The 16,187-nt window shown below is 37.8% G+C and overlaps 1 protein-coding gene across 1 annotated transcript in view; it reads left to right on the top strand.

The window, feature by feature from the left end:
- RUNX3 (RUNX family transcription factor 3) overlaps positions 1-15,266 on the top strand; it is a 184,046-nt gene extending 168,780 nt beyond the window's left edge. The window contains exons 5-6 of the mRNA XM_077481884.1: positions 6,547-6,711; positions 14,628-15,266. Coding sequence (XP_077338010.1) covers positions 6,547-6,711; positions 14,628-15,145 — 683 coding nt within the window. The 3' untranslated portion in view covers positions 15,146-15,266. The remainder of the gene's footprint in view (positions 1-6,546; positions 6,712-14,627) is intronic.
- The last annotated feature ends 921 nt before the right edge of the window (positions 15,267-16,187 follow it).

The following is a 16,187-nucleotide window of genomic DNA, read 5'->3' as shown; positions in this document are numbered from 1 at the left end:
GTGTCAAAATTGTCCGACGTGTCCGCCATAATGTCAAAGTCACGATAAAAATCGCAGATTTATAGCAAAATATATTTTGTAGACGCTATAACTTTTGTGCAAACCAATCAATATACGCTTATTGCATTTTTTTTTTACCAAAAATATGTAGAAGAATACATATTGGCCTAAAGTGAGGAAACAAATCTTTTTTTATATATATATATTTTTGTGGGATATTTTCTATTATAGCAAAAAGTAAAAAATAATACCTTTTTTCAAAATTATTGCTCTTTTTTTGCTTATAGCGCAAAAAATAAAAACCGCAGAGGTGATGAAATACCAGCAGTGGCGTAACTAGAACCTTCAGGGCCCCGATGCAAGAAACCATGAAGGGCCCCCCTGAACCCCAGCCAGGGCCCTTCCCTCCGAGTACGGTGGTGGAACTCCAGGGCATGGTCACAGGTATGACCTTTGTGAGCCCTGTACTTCCACCACTGGTATCAGTAGTTTTTTTTATTATTTTTTTTTACATTTTTAGGTGCCCCATTGAGGGACTGTCCCAAGGCAGGATGGGGTCCCTGTCCCCAGAAGAGATGAGGTCCTTTTCTCCAGGGCAGATGAAGTTACTGCCCCCAGGTGAGAAGGGGTCCCTGTCCCCAGGGGGAGATGGAGGGGGTATGTAATAGTGTGGGGGGGATGGGGTCCTCTCACTCACCATGACCAAGCTGTAGGCAGTGCACTCATCCATGTTGGCCTGGGCTCCATCCATTGTGCTGGATGGGCGATCAGCATGTCTCCTAGAAAGACCTTTCATCATCTGTGTATGACGGGGGAGGAGGGGGGCTGGCAGACAAGCCTGCAGTGTCCTCCGGGGGGCTCTCATAGGGCTGCACTGCATCTGTGTGCTTAAAGTTTGTTTACCCGGGAGAAGTATGCAGTGCAGTGTGGGCCGGACCCAGGGGGGGGCGGGACTCTGGCTGGGGAGAACAGACATCGGACTGAGCGGCAATGCATGGAGCAGGAGAGGGGTACTCTGAGGAGCCGGCCAAGGACACAGGTCATGCGGGGAATGCACAACTAAAGAGGAGCCAGTGCGATAGTCAAGCATGGAGCTCCACCTCTAGCCACCCATGTGCATGGTGCACTGGTACCCCTAGCTGCCCATGCTGCTGCCGGCCATATCTAGAGGGGGCTGCATGGGCCCCCTGCATCACAGGGCCCAGTTGCGGTCGCTACTGCGGCATCCCCTATAGTTACGCCCCTGAATACCAGCAAAAGAAAGCTCTATTTGTGGGAAAAAAAGGACGTCAATTTTGTTTGGATATAACGTAACACGACCGCGCGATTGTCAGTTAAAGCGATGCAGTGCCGAATCGCAAAAAGTGCTCTGGTCAGGAAGGGGGTACAATCTTCCGGGGCTGAGGCGGTTAAACACTGATCAGAATACAAGATTTCCTCCTATAGACAACTCTCAGTTTTTTTTATAAATGTCCCTAGTGCTCCAGGCAAGGACTGAAAGATTCCCACTGTACAGTCCTAACAAACAAAGGAATGTAGTGTGACCATCTAATTTCACCCTTCTGGCGTGTGCCTTCCCACTTCAGAGCTGGGAATGTTCAACTTTCTGCAGGCAGTCTTTTTAACACTGACCCTGAGAAAACATCAAAATCATTTAAAGGGATAAAGTAAGTCCATTTATAGTTATCTATCATATGCAGATTAACCCCATCCCCTCCTCCCCCCCGATAGGTTTAGCTAAGTATATAGGTACATGTACACTGCAATAGGATAGCCTTTTTGTCATTTGCATTGTGTTTGTATTCAGGTGCTTTGGTAATGGTTCTCCTTAGGGAAAGAGAAAAATTAAGGTGCATTACAAACAACCATAATTAACGTGTGTTCAACACACCTAAATAGGACACGCCTCTTTGAGCACACAGCAGAGATTATCTGCAAAGAAATCCACTGTAGACACGTGTAAATGGAACGAGAGGTAAACACACAAATTAACCACTTAAGCCCCGACCATTTGGCTGCACAAAGTCCAGAGCACTTTTTGTGATTTGGCACTGTGTCGCTTTAACTGACAATTGCGCTGCCGTGCGACGTGGCTCCCAAACAAAATTGACTCCTTTTTTTCCCACAGATAGAGCTTTCTTTTGGTGGCATTTGATTACTTCTGCAGTTTTTATTTTTTGCACTATAAATAAAAAAACTGAAAATTTTGAAAAAAAAATGCATTATTTTTTACTTTTTGCTATAATATATATCCCCAAAAAATATATAAAAAAAGATTTTTTTTCCTCAGTTTAGGGCGATACATATTCTTCTACATATTTTTGATCAAAAAGCGTTTATTGATTGATATATATATAAATACTCATGCTATATACATGTGTTTTATATGAATTTATCCTTTCTCTATCCACTTTTTATTGCAGAGGACGTGTTTATTCTGTAAACCTAATAAAGGACATTCCACCTGAAACTATTGTTCCTCATACTTTACCTGTGAACCTATGTTTTTGTTTGCACTGCGGCAGAACATAAAAAAATAAATCCACTGTGTGGGTTTGCCATTTGGTTGGCATCCTTTTTTAGATTTTTATTTATATGTAACCTTTCTCCAGCCACTTTTCCTCCAATAGTTTGATAGATCTTAAATCATAGAGAATTAAAATAATTAGTAAATCTAAAAACATCCAACAATGCAATCTATATAAAGGCATTCTACACAATTCTGAACGTGATCTGTCACATGGAAACATGTATGAAAATACAGCATCGTATATCTCCCAAAGGCATTATTTAATTTCAAGATCGGGACACAATTTAATTTGCTAGCTGCTAATTCAGTAAATTTCTCAAGTTACTTTCTGCAGTGCAGAATTTCACCCAGCTGATTCCTGGAAAACACCCCAATCTTTTTTCCTGTGTATTGACGTTACTGTCTGTTATTCAGTGTGTAGAATATTTGATGTGAGATGATTATTGATTTAGTATTATATTAATAAATCCTATGCCTTACTATTTACTATAAACAATGTGTCCTATGTACCAGCAATAGAATAGTATTATTTAGAATGTGACTAAATCATGACGAGCTGAAAAGCAGGATATTTTATATATTTATTAATTATATTGACAGCATGCAATTATCAAAATGACAATTTAGTGCTAATGTAAAGCCATTCCAATGCATTTTAAGTAGGATTGCATTTAACAATAAGCACTTTTGTTGGAATCAGATATCATTTATGTGTTTTGTATCAAAAGTCTACAATTTAAATTTGATAATGAATTTAGCTGGTAATTATGAAACAACACTTTGAATGATGTATACAGTATGTATCTTTAATGTATTCTTTTTAGTTGCCTTAGTAACACCAAGAAAAAAGTATATTTACAAAAATTAAAAAAAAAGCATTTCCTAGGTTTTTTTTTTTTTTTTTTAATAAAGTGTGGTTTCACACATGGCAATCATCCAAAGTGTGGATTAATTCGCTAATGTGCACTTCGAAAATAATATACGGGTATCTGTAACAGCTTTCAGTACCCCTTGCTTTGCCCCAATTTTGGGCCAGTCTGACAAAACTCCAAAACTTTCAGACAGTAACGGAGCTAAATAGATCCCTCCCACACCCCGCATCTCCATTCCTATTAGTCTGCCAATACGATGTGTCCATCAGTAAGATGGGCTGCCCCACCAGGTAATAGGAATGTGCAGGAGGCATGAAGCAGTGGGCAAACTTTAGTACCATCAGGACGTGCCAAAGCTTTACCAATCAGAACAGTCCAGCATTCTGGTGAAGCAGGGGTGTTCTGAAAGTTGCTGGGGGCTGGCATTTCATACCAATTAGCAACATTGTTTTTATTTTCTTAAAAATATAGTCTCTTAAAATTCAGCAACATACATGACAGGACATCACTCTACCTGCCTTCATTGTAATTTCTCCTGTTTTTGTACTGGCACTTTTACTTTAGTTCTTTCATTTATAAATATTATTTTTACACTTGTGTAATGTTTTATATCATACTTTTTCTTCTTACACTATCATAGACCTAAACAGACAGTGTAAGTTGATATTATATTCATCAAATTTTTCCAGCATCATGCTTAAAATGTGTTGTTAACCTGTTTTTCCAAAATCCACATTGATAGTCTCCCAAGATTTTTTTTCAACATAAGCTTCTAATCTATTGATCAAATTCTTGTAGTTACTTTATATGTGACATTTAGTAGGGAGTTTGTGAGAACATTTTCACATATTGTTTTAATTTTCTTTCTTCTAGATTGGGCAAGCTAACTTCCATTTTCTGCTTTTCTAACATTAGTGCCTCCTTTCATAGCTCAGATTTTAGTTCATACTGTATATATACCTCCATACCTCATACCTTCACCTCCATAAAATCAGCCCTCCATGTTTTGTTAATTCTGAATTTATGCCATTAATACTTCTGACTTTACAGAATTTCCCTTGTTCAATGGCTCGTTCAATGGCTGGGATAAAAAAGGCTTCTCAATTTTCATTTTGAGATTCTACATTTCTTTGATAGTTCTTCAAAGTTCTCAGCCCAATATTTAATTACTGTCTTCTCCTTCCCAATTAGGTTTCCGTATTTATCATTATTTGTGGTTGAAGCCTTTTCTTTACTCTAAGTTCATTGTGCTGATTTCTATCTTGATTTTTTTTTTTTACAAACAACTCTTCTGTTTTGTTTGTTTTTTTCAATTAAATAATGTATTCCTTTTTCTATTGTCTTTTTATCCTGTATATTAAACCAGTTGTCTTCCCTTCTTCTCGATGGTGGCCAAGAACATTTTTGCTGAGTCTCTCAATACCTTTGTACTTTCCTCTATTTCTTATTTATTTTCTACTTTGTCTGTTTTAGTAGTTTTAAATTATTTCCATATTGCTACTTTATACTTCCATCTGTACTCAGTTTAATAAAATCAAGTCACTTTACCTTTGTTCTTTTCCTTATGTTCATACATGAAATTTTTTGTCTATTTAGTACTATAATATGTTGTGTCTAAAATCCCATTTTGGACATTATATTTCTTCCATGCCTTCTATCAGATAGACAGTGATCTATCTGGTTTGAGTTGTCATTGGGTGATATCCATGTTGCTGTACTTATGCTTTTATTATCACAGTCTGTACTGCTTATTTTCATACATTTGCTCAAATACACAATCAACCAATCTTGTTGATTATCATTGCTTACTTAATGCAAATTGAAGGAGCCTATTGTTGGTCTATATGCTTCATCTTTTCCCTTTTTAGCATTCATATCAGCTAACAGTCTTGTAACATTATACTTAGTATGTGGGTCAATCATTCTCTACAGTTGTTTATACTGTCCAAATTGTATTTTATACTGCTTCCACAGTTCATCAGCACTTATCACTATTACATTTAAAATGAATGACATATTGAATATTTTACTTACTTAAAATTAACCAGTGTTTTATCCTTGAAGTAAAAGTAACAGTTACACTTCAATGTCAGCCTTACCAGCAGCACATATTTACTGTACCTTCCATTTGTTCTCCTGCAGCTCCATTTAGGCTTCAGAAATGAAAGAGGTAATTCAGTGTAAACTTCAGCAGTGACCAATCCCCAGACATTATCACTATCACATGGGCGGTATTTTCTTCACTGCCAGTGGTTGAACATGGGGGAGCAAAAGGAAAGACAGTACATGCTGCTGATGGGGTTGCTATTAAAATAAACCTGTTTCTTTGCCCTGGACAAAGCACAGGTTTGCTTTAAAGTACATAATCTTACATGTGCAAATCCAGTTACAGCTTGTTTCATTCTCCTTATAACAACAAATTATGTTCCTAATGTGTTATTTCAATGTCCCTATAGAAAACGAAATAGCTATCATAATCTATGGTCTCACAATTATTTCCTTAATAGCCATCGCTCTTTTTCTAAAGTGGATCTATAGCTGATTTTAACAAAATTGTATGCAGGATATTATTTGCGATTATATTTTCACTTGAATTTTTCCTTTGACTTAAGGCATTTCCTAGCAAAAAATAAGTCACAAATTGTAACTTGGAGGTAAAGGACAATAAAGAATTTAAAAGTTGTGAGACAATTAGGTTTTACACTTCACAAAAATTACAGCATGAAAGTCCTTTTCCCGTCCCTCACACTAGATGACCAAGCTGTGCATTTTGGTTGGGGTCAAGCTTCGACCCTGAGTGGTCATAATAGGAAATAATATAATAAATTATCTGAGCGATGACCCAGCATTATTTAGTAAATTACATTAGAATTTTTTTTTATGTGGTCATGAATATAAATAAAGTGTAAAAGAATATCTTGCTTCATATGCAGACCAGATGCCTATGTGCAAGCTTTGCTTGATAATCCCACTAGAAATCTGTTCTAATTTTACACACAGACATGGTTTCAACTGTGGCCAAAAGAACTGTTATTTATCATTAGGTACCTATCTTGCAAAATTGCTATGCCTTTGCCCACCCCCTTGTTTATATCACAGCTTCTTGCATCTGATTAAATTTCTATTTAATTCTGGTTATTTCAGGGCATCGGCAGAAACTTGAAGAACAGGGGAAGCATTTCACCGAACGCTATAGTGATCTAGAGCTTATACGGCGGCAAAGTATAAGGGTTCAGCCGAACCCAAATCCACGACCATCACTGGCTAATCCAAACCCATTCAGCAGCCAAGCTCAATCTCAATTACAAGGTAAGATGAAAAATCAATTGTTGAAGTTATCTACATGGTCTCAAATGAATTAAGTGATTTTATGATCTACTTTGTCTTACATTGTCTTTAAAAAAAAGTCTTTAAAAAGTATTTAAAATGAAACTGTGCTTTGCTCATGTAACGAAAAACAATAACCTCACTCAATTTAGCCCTCCTCAGCAACATAAATTCAACTTCTTTTTGCTCACACACAGCTTTGTTCAGGAGAGTTAGTCCTGTGTTAGCTATGAGTTGAAGAAGCCATAACTTATACTGGGCTAGGGACTCCCCATATGACAATTGTCTGAGCTCTGTCCAATGAAGTAGATATCATTCTCCTCCATGTTCCTGGTGCTGAACAGAGCAAAGCAGGAAAGAAGGATCGGTAAAAATTTACTAGGGAGGAATGATAGATTAACACCTTACCACCTACATGTTTTTACATTAAAGTTCCCCTACCCAATGATGATAGAGCCTTAATCTTTGCTCCCCCTGCTGACAGGTCACAGATGCTACCTGTCAGATCCAGATGTTACTGAAAGCTACTGATTACTGACACTAAAGATTGGGAACCGATTAGAGTGTCGGCTATGACATTGTGATCAAATGCAGGCTGAAGGTTTCATTCAAATATAATAAGCCTTAGGTTGTCAGATGGAACTGAAGCTTAAAGATGGCAGTGGGCCTCCATTTAATACTGTAATTGTCACATACAATTACACTATTACAAAACTAAATTTTAAATTAATTCAGAAACTAATAAAAATTGTCAGCCTACAATAGAAAAAAGATAAAGCTGGGTTATTATTAAAGCCCATCTACAAGGAAAAAAAAGTTTTCCTATGCAGTGGGGATGTGCTCGCACTGCATGGGTTAACTGCTCGTTTTTGTTTAGGGGATAGAAGAAGAGACATATACTTATCTAATCCTCCGATTCTCCCAGCACAAGACTAATTTGGCACCCCCACACTTGAATTGTGGACTATTCATGATGTCATCGAGCCAAGAGCAGTGTCCATAGTTTGTGCACATTGATATAAATAATAAATAATCTATAGGAAGACTGAGTTCTCTTTATTGGTAAGAGCTTTGAAACATGTCATCACTAAGTTTATGATTAAGAAAAATGATTAGGTGACTTGCTAAATTCTGGATGTTTTAGAACAGTTATCCTTCACTGTTTCCTCATAACCAAGTAGTCACTTCTGGCAGCATAACCGTTTACAATATTTTGGGACTGGAAACAAGGGCTTTTTCATCTCCATGGGAAATGCCCCTAAGCAAGAGGTATTTGGCATGCAATTAAACAGAACACTGCCAAGTTGTCATTGCAAGTGCCAGCACTACTAAAAGGCAAGCACGTGAATGTATGTGTGTGTATATAAGAGCACATGTATTTATATGTGTAAGCATTCTGCTTATGTGGTCATGCTAGGGGCGGTGAAGAATACCATATTTTGTTAAGTAGCTTCCACAAAGTTTCTCCTGTGGGAAGGCAGCACTTCATTTTGCCAGAGGCAGTGAATAAGGTATTGATCGTCTTGTCGGTCTCCCGTGAGAACAAACTATGTTCTGTATTTGTATCATTATTTTAATCTACAGAAAAGGCCATCTAATTGATCTAACATCAAATCTGTTGTAAATCATAGTAATGAGTTGATAATCATCTTTCATTGTTCTGGATGCTCAAAATAATGAATGGTGCAATGGTTTTCTATGGGTGACTACACTGCTTTATTATGTAAGTCTATGGGTTTGATTTACTAAAACTGGAGTGTGCAAAATCTGGTGCAGCTCCGCATAGAAACCAATCAACCAGTCAAAGTTTACATGAATAAGCTGTAGTTACAAGCTGATTGGCTACCATGCACAGCTACACCAGATTTAACATTCTCCATTTATATACTGTAGAATCCTGGTTTAGGGATAAAAAAAAGAAACAATAAATTACTTCAGCAAGCTATATATGTGAACTCCTGAGCTGCCATTGGCAGGCCAGTCTCTATTTTGCAGCCAAATTAACGGTAGTGTACTTTCCTTTTCGGTGGTGTGTTTTCCCATTTCCTAGCCATTGTAAAAAATCATCCTCTACAATAATACAAAACAGCATAAAAATATTTTATACTGTTTTATATATATTTTATATTTTTATACTGTTTTTATTTTTGTATATTTAAAGTATTTATATAGTGCTGGTCATTTATGCAGCACTTTATATACTGTACTTTTTTCATCAATCCAATCCTTTAAGGAGCTTACAACTATGATATATATATTTTTGATATTTGATTTCATACATGCAGGTAGTGTATGCATGAAAGCAGAAGTACTGTAGGTTGTAAGCTCGCACAAGTAGGGCCCTACCCCCTTGTCTTGAATTATATAGGAACTGCACCATCTCTCTATATGTTGTAAAGTGCAGTATAAACTGTGCAAACTATATACATTCTGAATAATAATAATAATGATAAGAATAGTGCTGGGCTTTCATTTTCTGCAGTCTGAGTGTCATGGATGATTTCACACCTTTTCTTGCGCATTTTCATGTGTTTTTTTGTGCTTTAGCAACAATCATGCATTTTGATACTCAGCAGTTGTTATCAATAGGCCCTGTACCAAAAAATCAGTGCATCAAAATATTAACAACAATGTAGGTCAACGCATCACACAGGTGGAAAACAATGGCTAACCTGTTTATATGTGTTGGTGTGTGCTTAAACACATGTGTGAATGGGATCTAAAGGTTTATCTTACAATTAAAAATTAGACACAATAAATATAAAACATCTATCAATATGTAAAGCAAAAAATAATGTCAAAACTTTAGATAAAATTGACCAAATACACATACACTTTTCTTATTACATTCTTAACCACTTAAGTCCCAAGCACTGTTTTACAACAATTAGAAGTAATCTTTTGCTGCACAGCTGCATGGGGGGTTGGATTGATCATATCCAGACCTCTCATGAAGGCAAAACACGATATAAAACAAAAAAATACAAGTAAATTAATATACAATATATTGTATTCCCTCATTCCCTCCCCAGAGTAATCCCCATGTTGCAACAATAAAGTCAGATGATCTGAAATACATTTGCATTCATTGCGTAAGCATCAAATGTTCACAGAAATTAAAGCCATGTCATCTAAACTTTTAGCAATAGCAAACTTGTGAAAAAGTTGCAGTTGCTCTAATTTGTGCCCTCGTCAAACCAATTTAATTTTATCTTAAAGGGATTGTAAAGACTCGTTTTTTCACCCTAATGCATTCTATGCATTAGGGTGAAAAACCTTCTATGCTGCAGCTGCCCCAGAGCCCCCCCCCCCTTTATCTTACCTGAGTCCATCAGTTCTAGAGACGTGCACAAGACCAGGAGCTCCAGCCCCTGTCTCTGTCCTCATTGTATATATTGATAGCAGCAGGAGCCATTGGCATGGGAGCCGGGGCTGAGTCCTGCTGTCTGTGTCAATGGACGCAGCAGCAGGACTAGGGAGCTCGCCTGCATGGGTGCCCCAATGGAAAGTGGCTCTCAGTGGGGGCACCCAATGTAGAGGAGGGGCCAGAATGCTGGCAGGGCACCCCAGAAGAGGAGGGTCGGGGCTGCTCTGTGCAAAACCCTTGTACAGAGCAGGTAAGTATAGGCATGTTTGTTATTTTTATTTTTAAAAAATGTAACCTTTAAAACTCCTTTACTGTTGCACTAATAATTTATACAAACTTGTATAAATGCACAGCCATGTAGTGTCGAAAGGGTAATAAAGTTCCTCTTTTTTCCCCCAGTAAAACACATACATTCCCTTTGAGCTTTACCACTTATTATTTTAATCAAGAGACTTTATTGATTATGTTTTGAAGTGAGTATATGGGGATGCACAAATTACAAACAAAACAGCGTTTTGGGAAAAATTACATGAAAATGCTTTTATTTCAAATTTTTTAGTAGTTATTATTAAAAAAGAACTAAAAGTATAAGTGTCCAAATTTGTGACCAAACAAAAAAAAGTTGTATAATATGCTAGGGCAGACTACAAAACCTAAAAAATATAACGCATGGAACTCAGACATTGCTGAAAAATAAAAAAACTATCAGAGCCTCAAGAGGATTTATGCAGAAAGGGCATGACAATTCACATGGTTAAAGGGACACTTGTTACACTTTATCCTTGACTAGAACAAAACAAATGTTTTTCCTTGAAATGGCCATTGTCTCAAGAACTAGGACCCAGCTAAGGAGTCAAATAAACACTGTATGATGATATTGACCTCACCTCCGCTAGATTTGAATAGTTATGATGATAGAGACTATTTAGGAGACATAAAATAGCAGGATATAATGCTAGCACACGGAATTGGTTTGTTTATATCTTATTAGCCATACATGGTCAAGTCTGTCATCATCTATCATCGGCCAGAAGGAACCCAATTCTGTCTCTTTAGTCTTTTCTTTACAGGACAGAAATTTTTGTGACAGTCACTGTAGGTGCAACGTACATTCAAGCTCACTTCTAATAAAGTTCTGTGCTACCTACCTGTAATTGCTGCTGGTGAGGTTCAACTGTGCCACATCATTGGGGGAGGTCTAGTAATGTATTACTACAGTATATTTTGTTGCTTAGACAGAGTAATTCCAAATGTTTAATACTCAGTGACCTCCAATGGCAAAAAGGCATTTTTAACCAAAATATACTTTTTTTTTTTCAATATTTCCTGAAAAAAATAATAGTGAGGCTACCCCACTAACACAGTCCAACCCTCATACACTGTACATGCATTACTTCTCCATCTAGCTACAATTATTGTAAATGTTTTTCTTGTTTGAGCTGAGCTTAAGGAAAACATATAAAACCTTGTCCTTTTTGGAATAAAAGAGACCTGAACATTATACAGCGGCTGTACCATAATTGTGTCTGACATCTAGTAGCAAACATAGGAATTTCCTGTTCCCCACAAGAATCCAGCTATGAGAGAAACAACATATACTGTTATTTTAGGGCCAATATCTAATGTCAGCAGGAGTTGGAAGTTTCCATATTCTAAATCTAAATTCTTGGCAAACCATTCTAACTATTCTGAAACGGATTAGGTGGCATGTATAGCAGAGAGAGAGATATAAACCAAAACATAATCCTGTTGGAATACATATACTTGTCATACAGTAAGATATTTAGTTCCGTATTAGTCTACTTTATCGTGTGCTTTAATGAAGATATATACATATATACTGTATTGTCAAAAGTATTGAGATGCTTGCCTTTACACGCACATGGACTTTAATGGCATCCCAGTCTTAGTTTTTAGGGTTCAATATTGAGTTGCCCCACCCTTTGCAGCTATAACAGCTTCAACTCCTCTGGGAAGGCTGTCCATAAGGTTTAGGAGTGTGTCTATGGGAATGTTTGCCCATTCTTCCAGAAGCACATCTGTGAGGTCAGGCACTGATGTTGGACGAGAAGGTCTGGCTCGCAGTCTCCGCTCTAATTCCCAAAGGTGTTCTATCAGGTTGAGGGCAGGCCAGTCAAGTTCCTCCACCCCAAACTAGCTCGTTCATGTCTTTATGGACATGGATTCCATCTGCCCACAGGTTCTTCATAGAGAAATCCAAATTTCCGTAACATTTGCTATATACATTATATACTACACTTACTTTTAGTGGCAGCTATTGCTTTTAAACACTGGATGTGTTTGTAAATGACTTGTTATTAATTCTAGCTTTACATTCTCATTCGTATTTGCTGGCATTCATCCTCTGCACTTGCCTCTGGTAAATTGGCGTGAAAAATCCAAAAAATATTTACAAATGTGTGTGAATTCATGCCTAAAATTTGCCTGAAACAGTGGGAAATATATGACATAAAAATACCTGTAATGTGGATGGGACACTAGTCTCTGGGCACTTGCATAATCCTCAAGCCATCTCTCAGTATCAACGTCAACAATTAATGAAATATTTTTTCACTTTACAGATTTTTTATCACTAATTAACTTAATAGCGTGGGCAAGACAGTCTTTCACATGATTCGCAGGATTCCTAGAGGTTAGAGAAGACAGATTATTAGCAAAGCATAAGCAATGACACCATAAACCAGGAACACGGACACAACTAATCAGCAGTTCTGACCTCTATATGGCTTCTAATTTATATACATACCACACCTCGCCGTTTTCCCAATCCAAAACATTGACATTTCCGTAGATATATCAGGTCAGATTTGGAAGCTCTTGGTCCCTGGGCTCAAGCTTACAATGGCCAAATTCTTAGGGATAAATGGGCTCATTCACTTGGTGAAGCAGCTGGTGTGATTTTGAGAAGAAAATAAACATATCCTTGAAATATTTTGATTGGCAAAGTCAAAGTGCACTTCAGCACTCTAGCCAGTCGGCTGTGCCACATAGGACAATATAAGAGTGGACAACGCATATTATGAGTATAAATGTAACATACAAATACACAAACATATATACAGTTGTTTATATAACTATATACAGTACAAACTGCAATGCATCTGAGAAATGCATTAAAAAGTCAGCTCGTTCCATATGTAAATTCTTCAGATTATGTGTGACACGCAATGAAGTAAACAATTTATGCTGTGCAATTAACAAGGCATCTTCCTTTGGGTTAACCGTTTTAATCCTTTACATGGTGTGGTAGCTAAAATTCTCTTCTTATTAATGGGGAATTTGTGTTAACTTGCCCACATCTGAAAAAGTACACATGACACATTACATCAATGTATCTGTAAAATTACAATAGTAATTAGTAGTGTTAGTGGAAGATTTACTTCCTTCGCTATGTCTGTACAATTTACTACTGCCGCTGTCTACAGGTTTTATTATTGGTTATAATTTGTATAGTTTATTATATGATACAAAAATGAAATGGTTAGGTTGCAGACAGCAAATTTGGTTTATTTTTTCTTTTGGGACTCACAAAGAATTTGTGTGTAAAAGCAGTTATTATCGCAGAACTTACCTGGTAATATGAAAGACAAAGACAGATCTACAGCAGAACTTCAGGCTGGGAAAGGCTGTTAGGTTTTTATTGCTGTTAATTTCTACCTTTACAAGATTTCCCTTCACTTTTTGCTTGGGGAAAGTGAAAGTTAAAGTGGTAGTAAACTCTGCTACACCACTTATACCTACAGGTAAGGTACTGTGAGATACTGTGAATATCTCCTAAACTTGCACTGTTTAAGAAATAACGGTGCATGCGCTCTGAAGGTCCAGCATACCATGCCGGACCTTCAGAGCCCATGCCGTAAATACAGCAGGTCCCATGCACATGCGAAGGGAGTGAAGTGACCTTGCCCCCGGCCACTCATCTAACCAGAGGCTGCGAACCCGGAAGAAGGACAATGGGAAGATGTAAGCCCTCTCAGCTGTGACAGCACGGCTCTGGAGGGCATTGTTTTAAGGTAAGTCTTGCATAACGTGCTTGTATGCTATGCATATTAGCACATTATGACATTGCCTTGCAGGTAATTTTTTTCCTCCAACTGCCGTTTATTACTGCTTTAAATTACTCTATTGACAATTGCAGCCGGAACTGGTATTGTAAAAGGGGGATTTCCCATCACATCCAGTTAGGGTAACAATTGTCACACTTTAGGCAAACATCAGAGAAACCCACAATAGTGTAATTCCCTTTATTACAAATAATTAAAAACATACAAAGTGTGCACTTACATAAAAGGTGTCTACTATCGGCACTAGAAAACTCTTCCTTTCTGACCATGGGTGTGTGTTCAGCAGAAGTGGCGTCAAGAACGTGAAGCCCTGCCTGTAATAATATTATTTTGTAGAACAAAAAGATTTATGTAAATGTTTATGCGGATACAGCCTTGATGTATGATTGCATTTAGTAGTTTGTCATTCACAATTAACTGAGCTTTGTTTATTCTTTTAACTGCAGCACAAGATCTAAGCCCTTTCTCAGATCCACGATCATTTGATCGTTCCTTTTCTACTTTGCCATCTCTCTCAGAGACAAGATTCTCAGATGCTCGAGTGCACTATCCTGGAGCCATGTCTTCTGCATTTTCCTACACAGCTTCTCCCTCAACAACTGGAATAGGAGGCATTAGTGTGACAGGTATGCCTACCACAACACGTTTCCATCCCACATACCTTCCTCCACCATATCCTGGTTCATCTCAAAACCAAAGTGGACCATTCCAAGCCAATGCTTCTCCTTATCATTTATACTATGGCACATCTTCTGGATCATACCATTTCTCCATGGTTGCTGGAGAACGTTCTCCTTCACGAATGCTTTCTTCTTGCACTAGTGTGGCAGCTGGAAACAACTTGATGAATCACAACCTGGCCAACCAGAGTGATGGAGTGGATGCAGATGGAAGCCATAGTAATTCTCCCACAACTTTGGCCAGCAGCGGGAGAATGGATGAGCCTGTCTGGAGACCATACTAAGTATAGCAAAAAAATATTGAGACATCAGAAGTTACTGGAATGTGCAAAGCAGATGCCATTATAATCACTTGATGGTACATACTGTATTATAAGAGAGATATAAATGTATTAAGAACTATCACTGTATGTGCAGTTTTTTTTAGATTTATAGTGTAGCAATCTTAGTACCTATGTAAGCATTATCATCTCAAACGAAAACCACATCATTCAACAAAGTTCAGGGATATGACCAGAGTTTTGCAATACTCACTTGTTCCGCTGCCCACTTTGCTCTGTTGCAGAGTTATCATTGCCCAAAGAATCTTCTGTATCTGGATGCCTCATCCCCCTCTAGGCTCTCTGGTTCCTCCTCGACTTTTTCTTCACTACTGGAGTCAGTATTGACGTAGTACCTGGTGGAAGGAACCACAATGCTCTGTGGTGGGGACCAGGCATCCAACATAATCAACAGTGTATTACATACTGAAGACTCAGAGGTGGTGGAAAGTGAAGATAGGCAGTGCAGGCACTGCATTGATTATTTTTAGGGGGAAAGTAACATATCAAGCAGTTCAAGTGAAGCCCAATACAACAACTACTCTTAAAACTCCTCTCCCCTCCTGACATCTATACTTACTAACCTATGTAGGAAAAAAGCCCGCTCCAGTCATGTGATTACATTCCCCTGTATGAGCAGGAGGAGTAAGGATTGCTGACAATGGATGGGCCATTCAAGTCAGGAATTTATTCATGCAGACTTATACCCACACAAGTCAGTGTCTGGCGTTTGAATCCCACCACCCACTGGAACACAACCTAGAGGTTATTAGATGTCTGCTGTAATATTGGGCTAAAATGGAAACAACAAAAACTAAATTAACTAAAAAAAAAAAAAAACTGACATCTCGGGATGACAGTTTGTAACTACCTAGACTGTGCTTTTAATAAAATATCCACAAGGGCAAGTAAAAACACAGGACCATCTATAAGAGGGAAGATGCAGAACACACAGTGTAATATAGTCATCCTGTATGTAGCTGAAGTATCAGAGAAACTCAGGAAG

This window comes from Lithobates pipiens, unplaced genomic scaffold (genome assembly GCF_037356315.1).
Source record: "Lithobates pipiens isolate NorthernLeopardFrog02 unplaced genomic scaffold, aLitPip1_a1.2 Scaffold_16, whole genome shotgun sequence".
Taxonomy (NCBI): Eukaryota; Metazoa; Chordata; class Amphibia; order Anura; family Ranidae; genus Lithobates; species Lithobates pipiens.
This window is presented reverse-complemented; position numbering and strand designations above follow the sequence as displayed.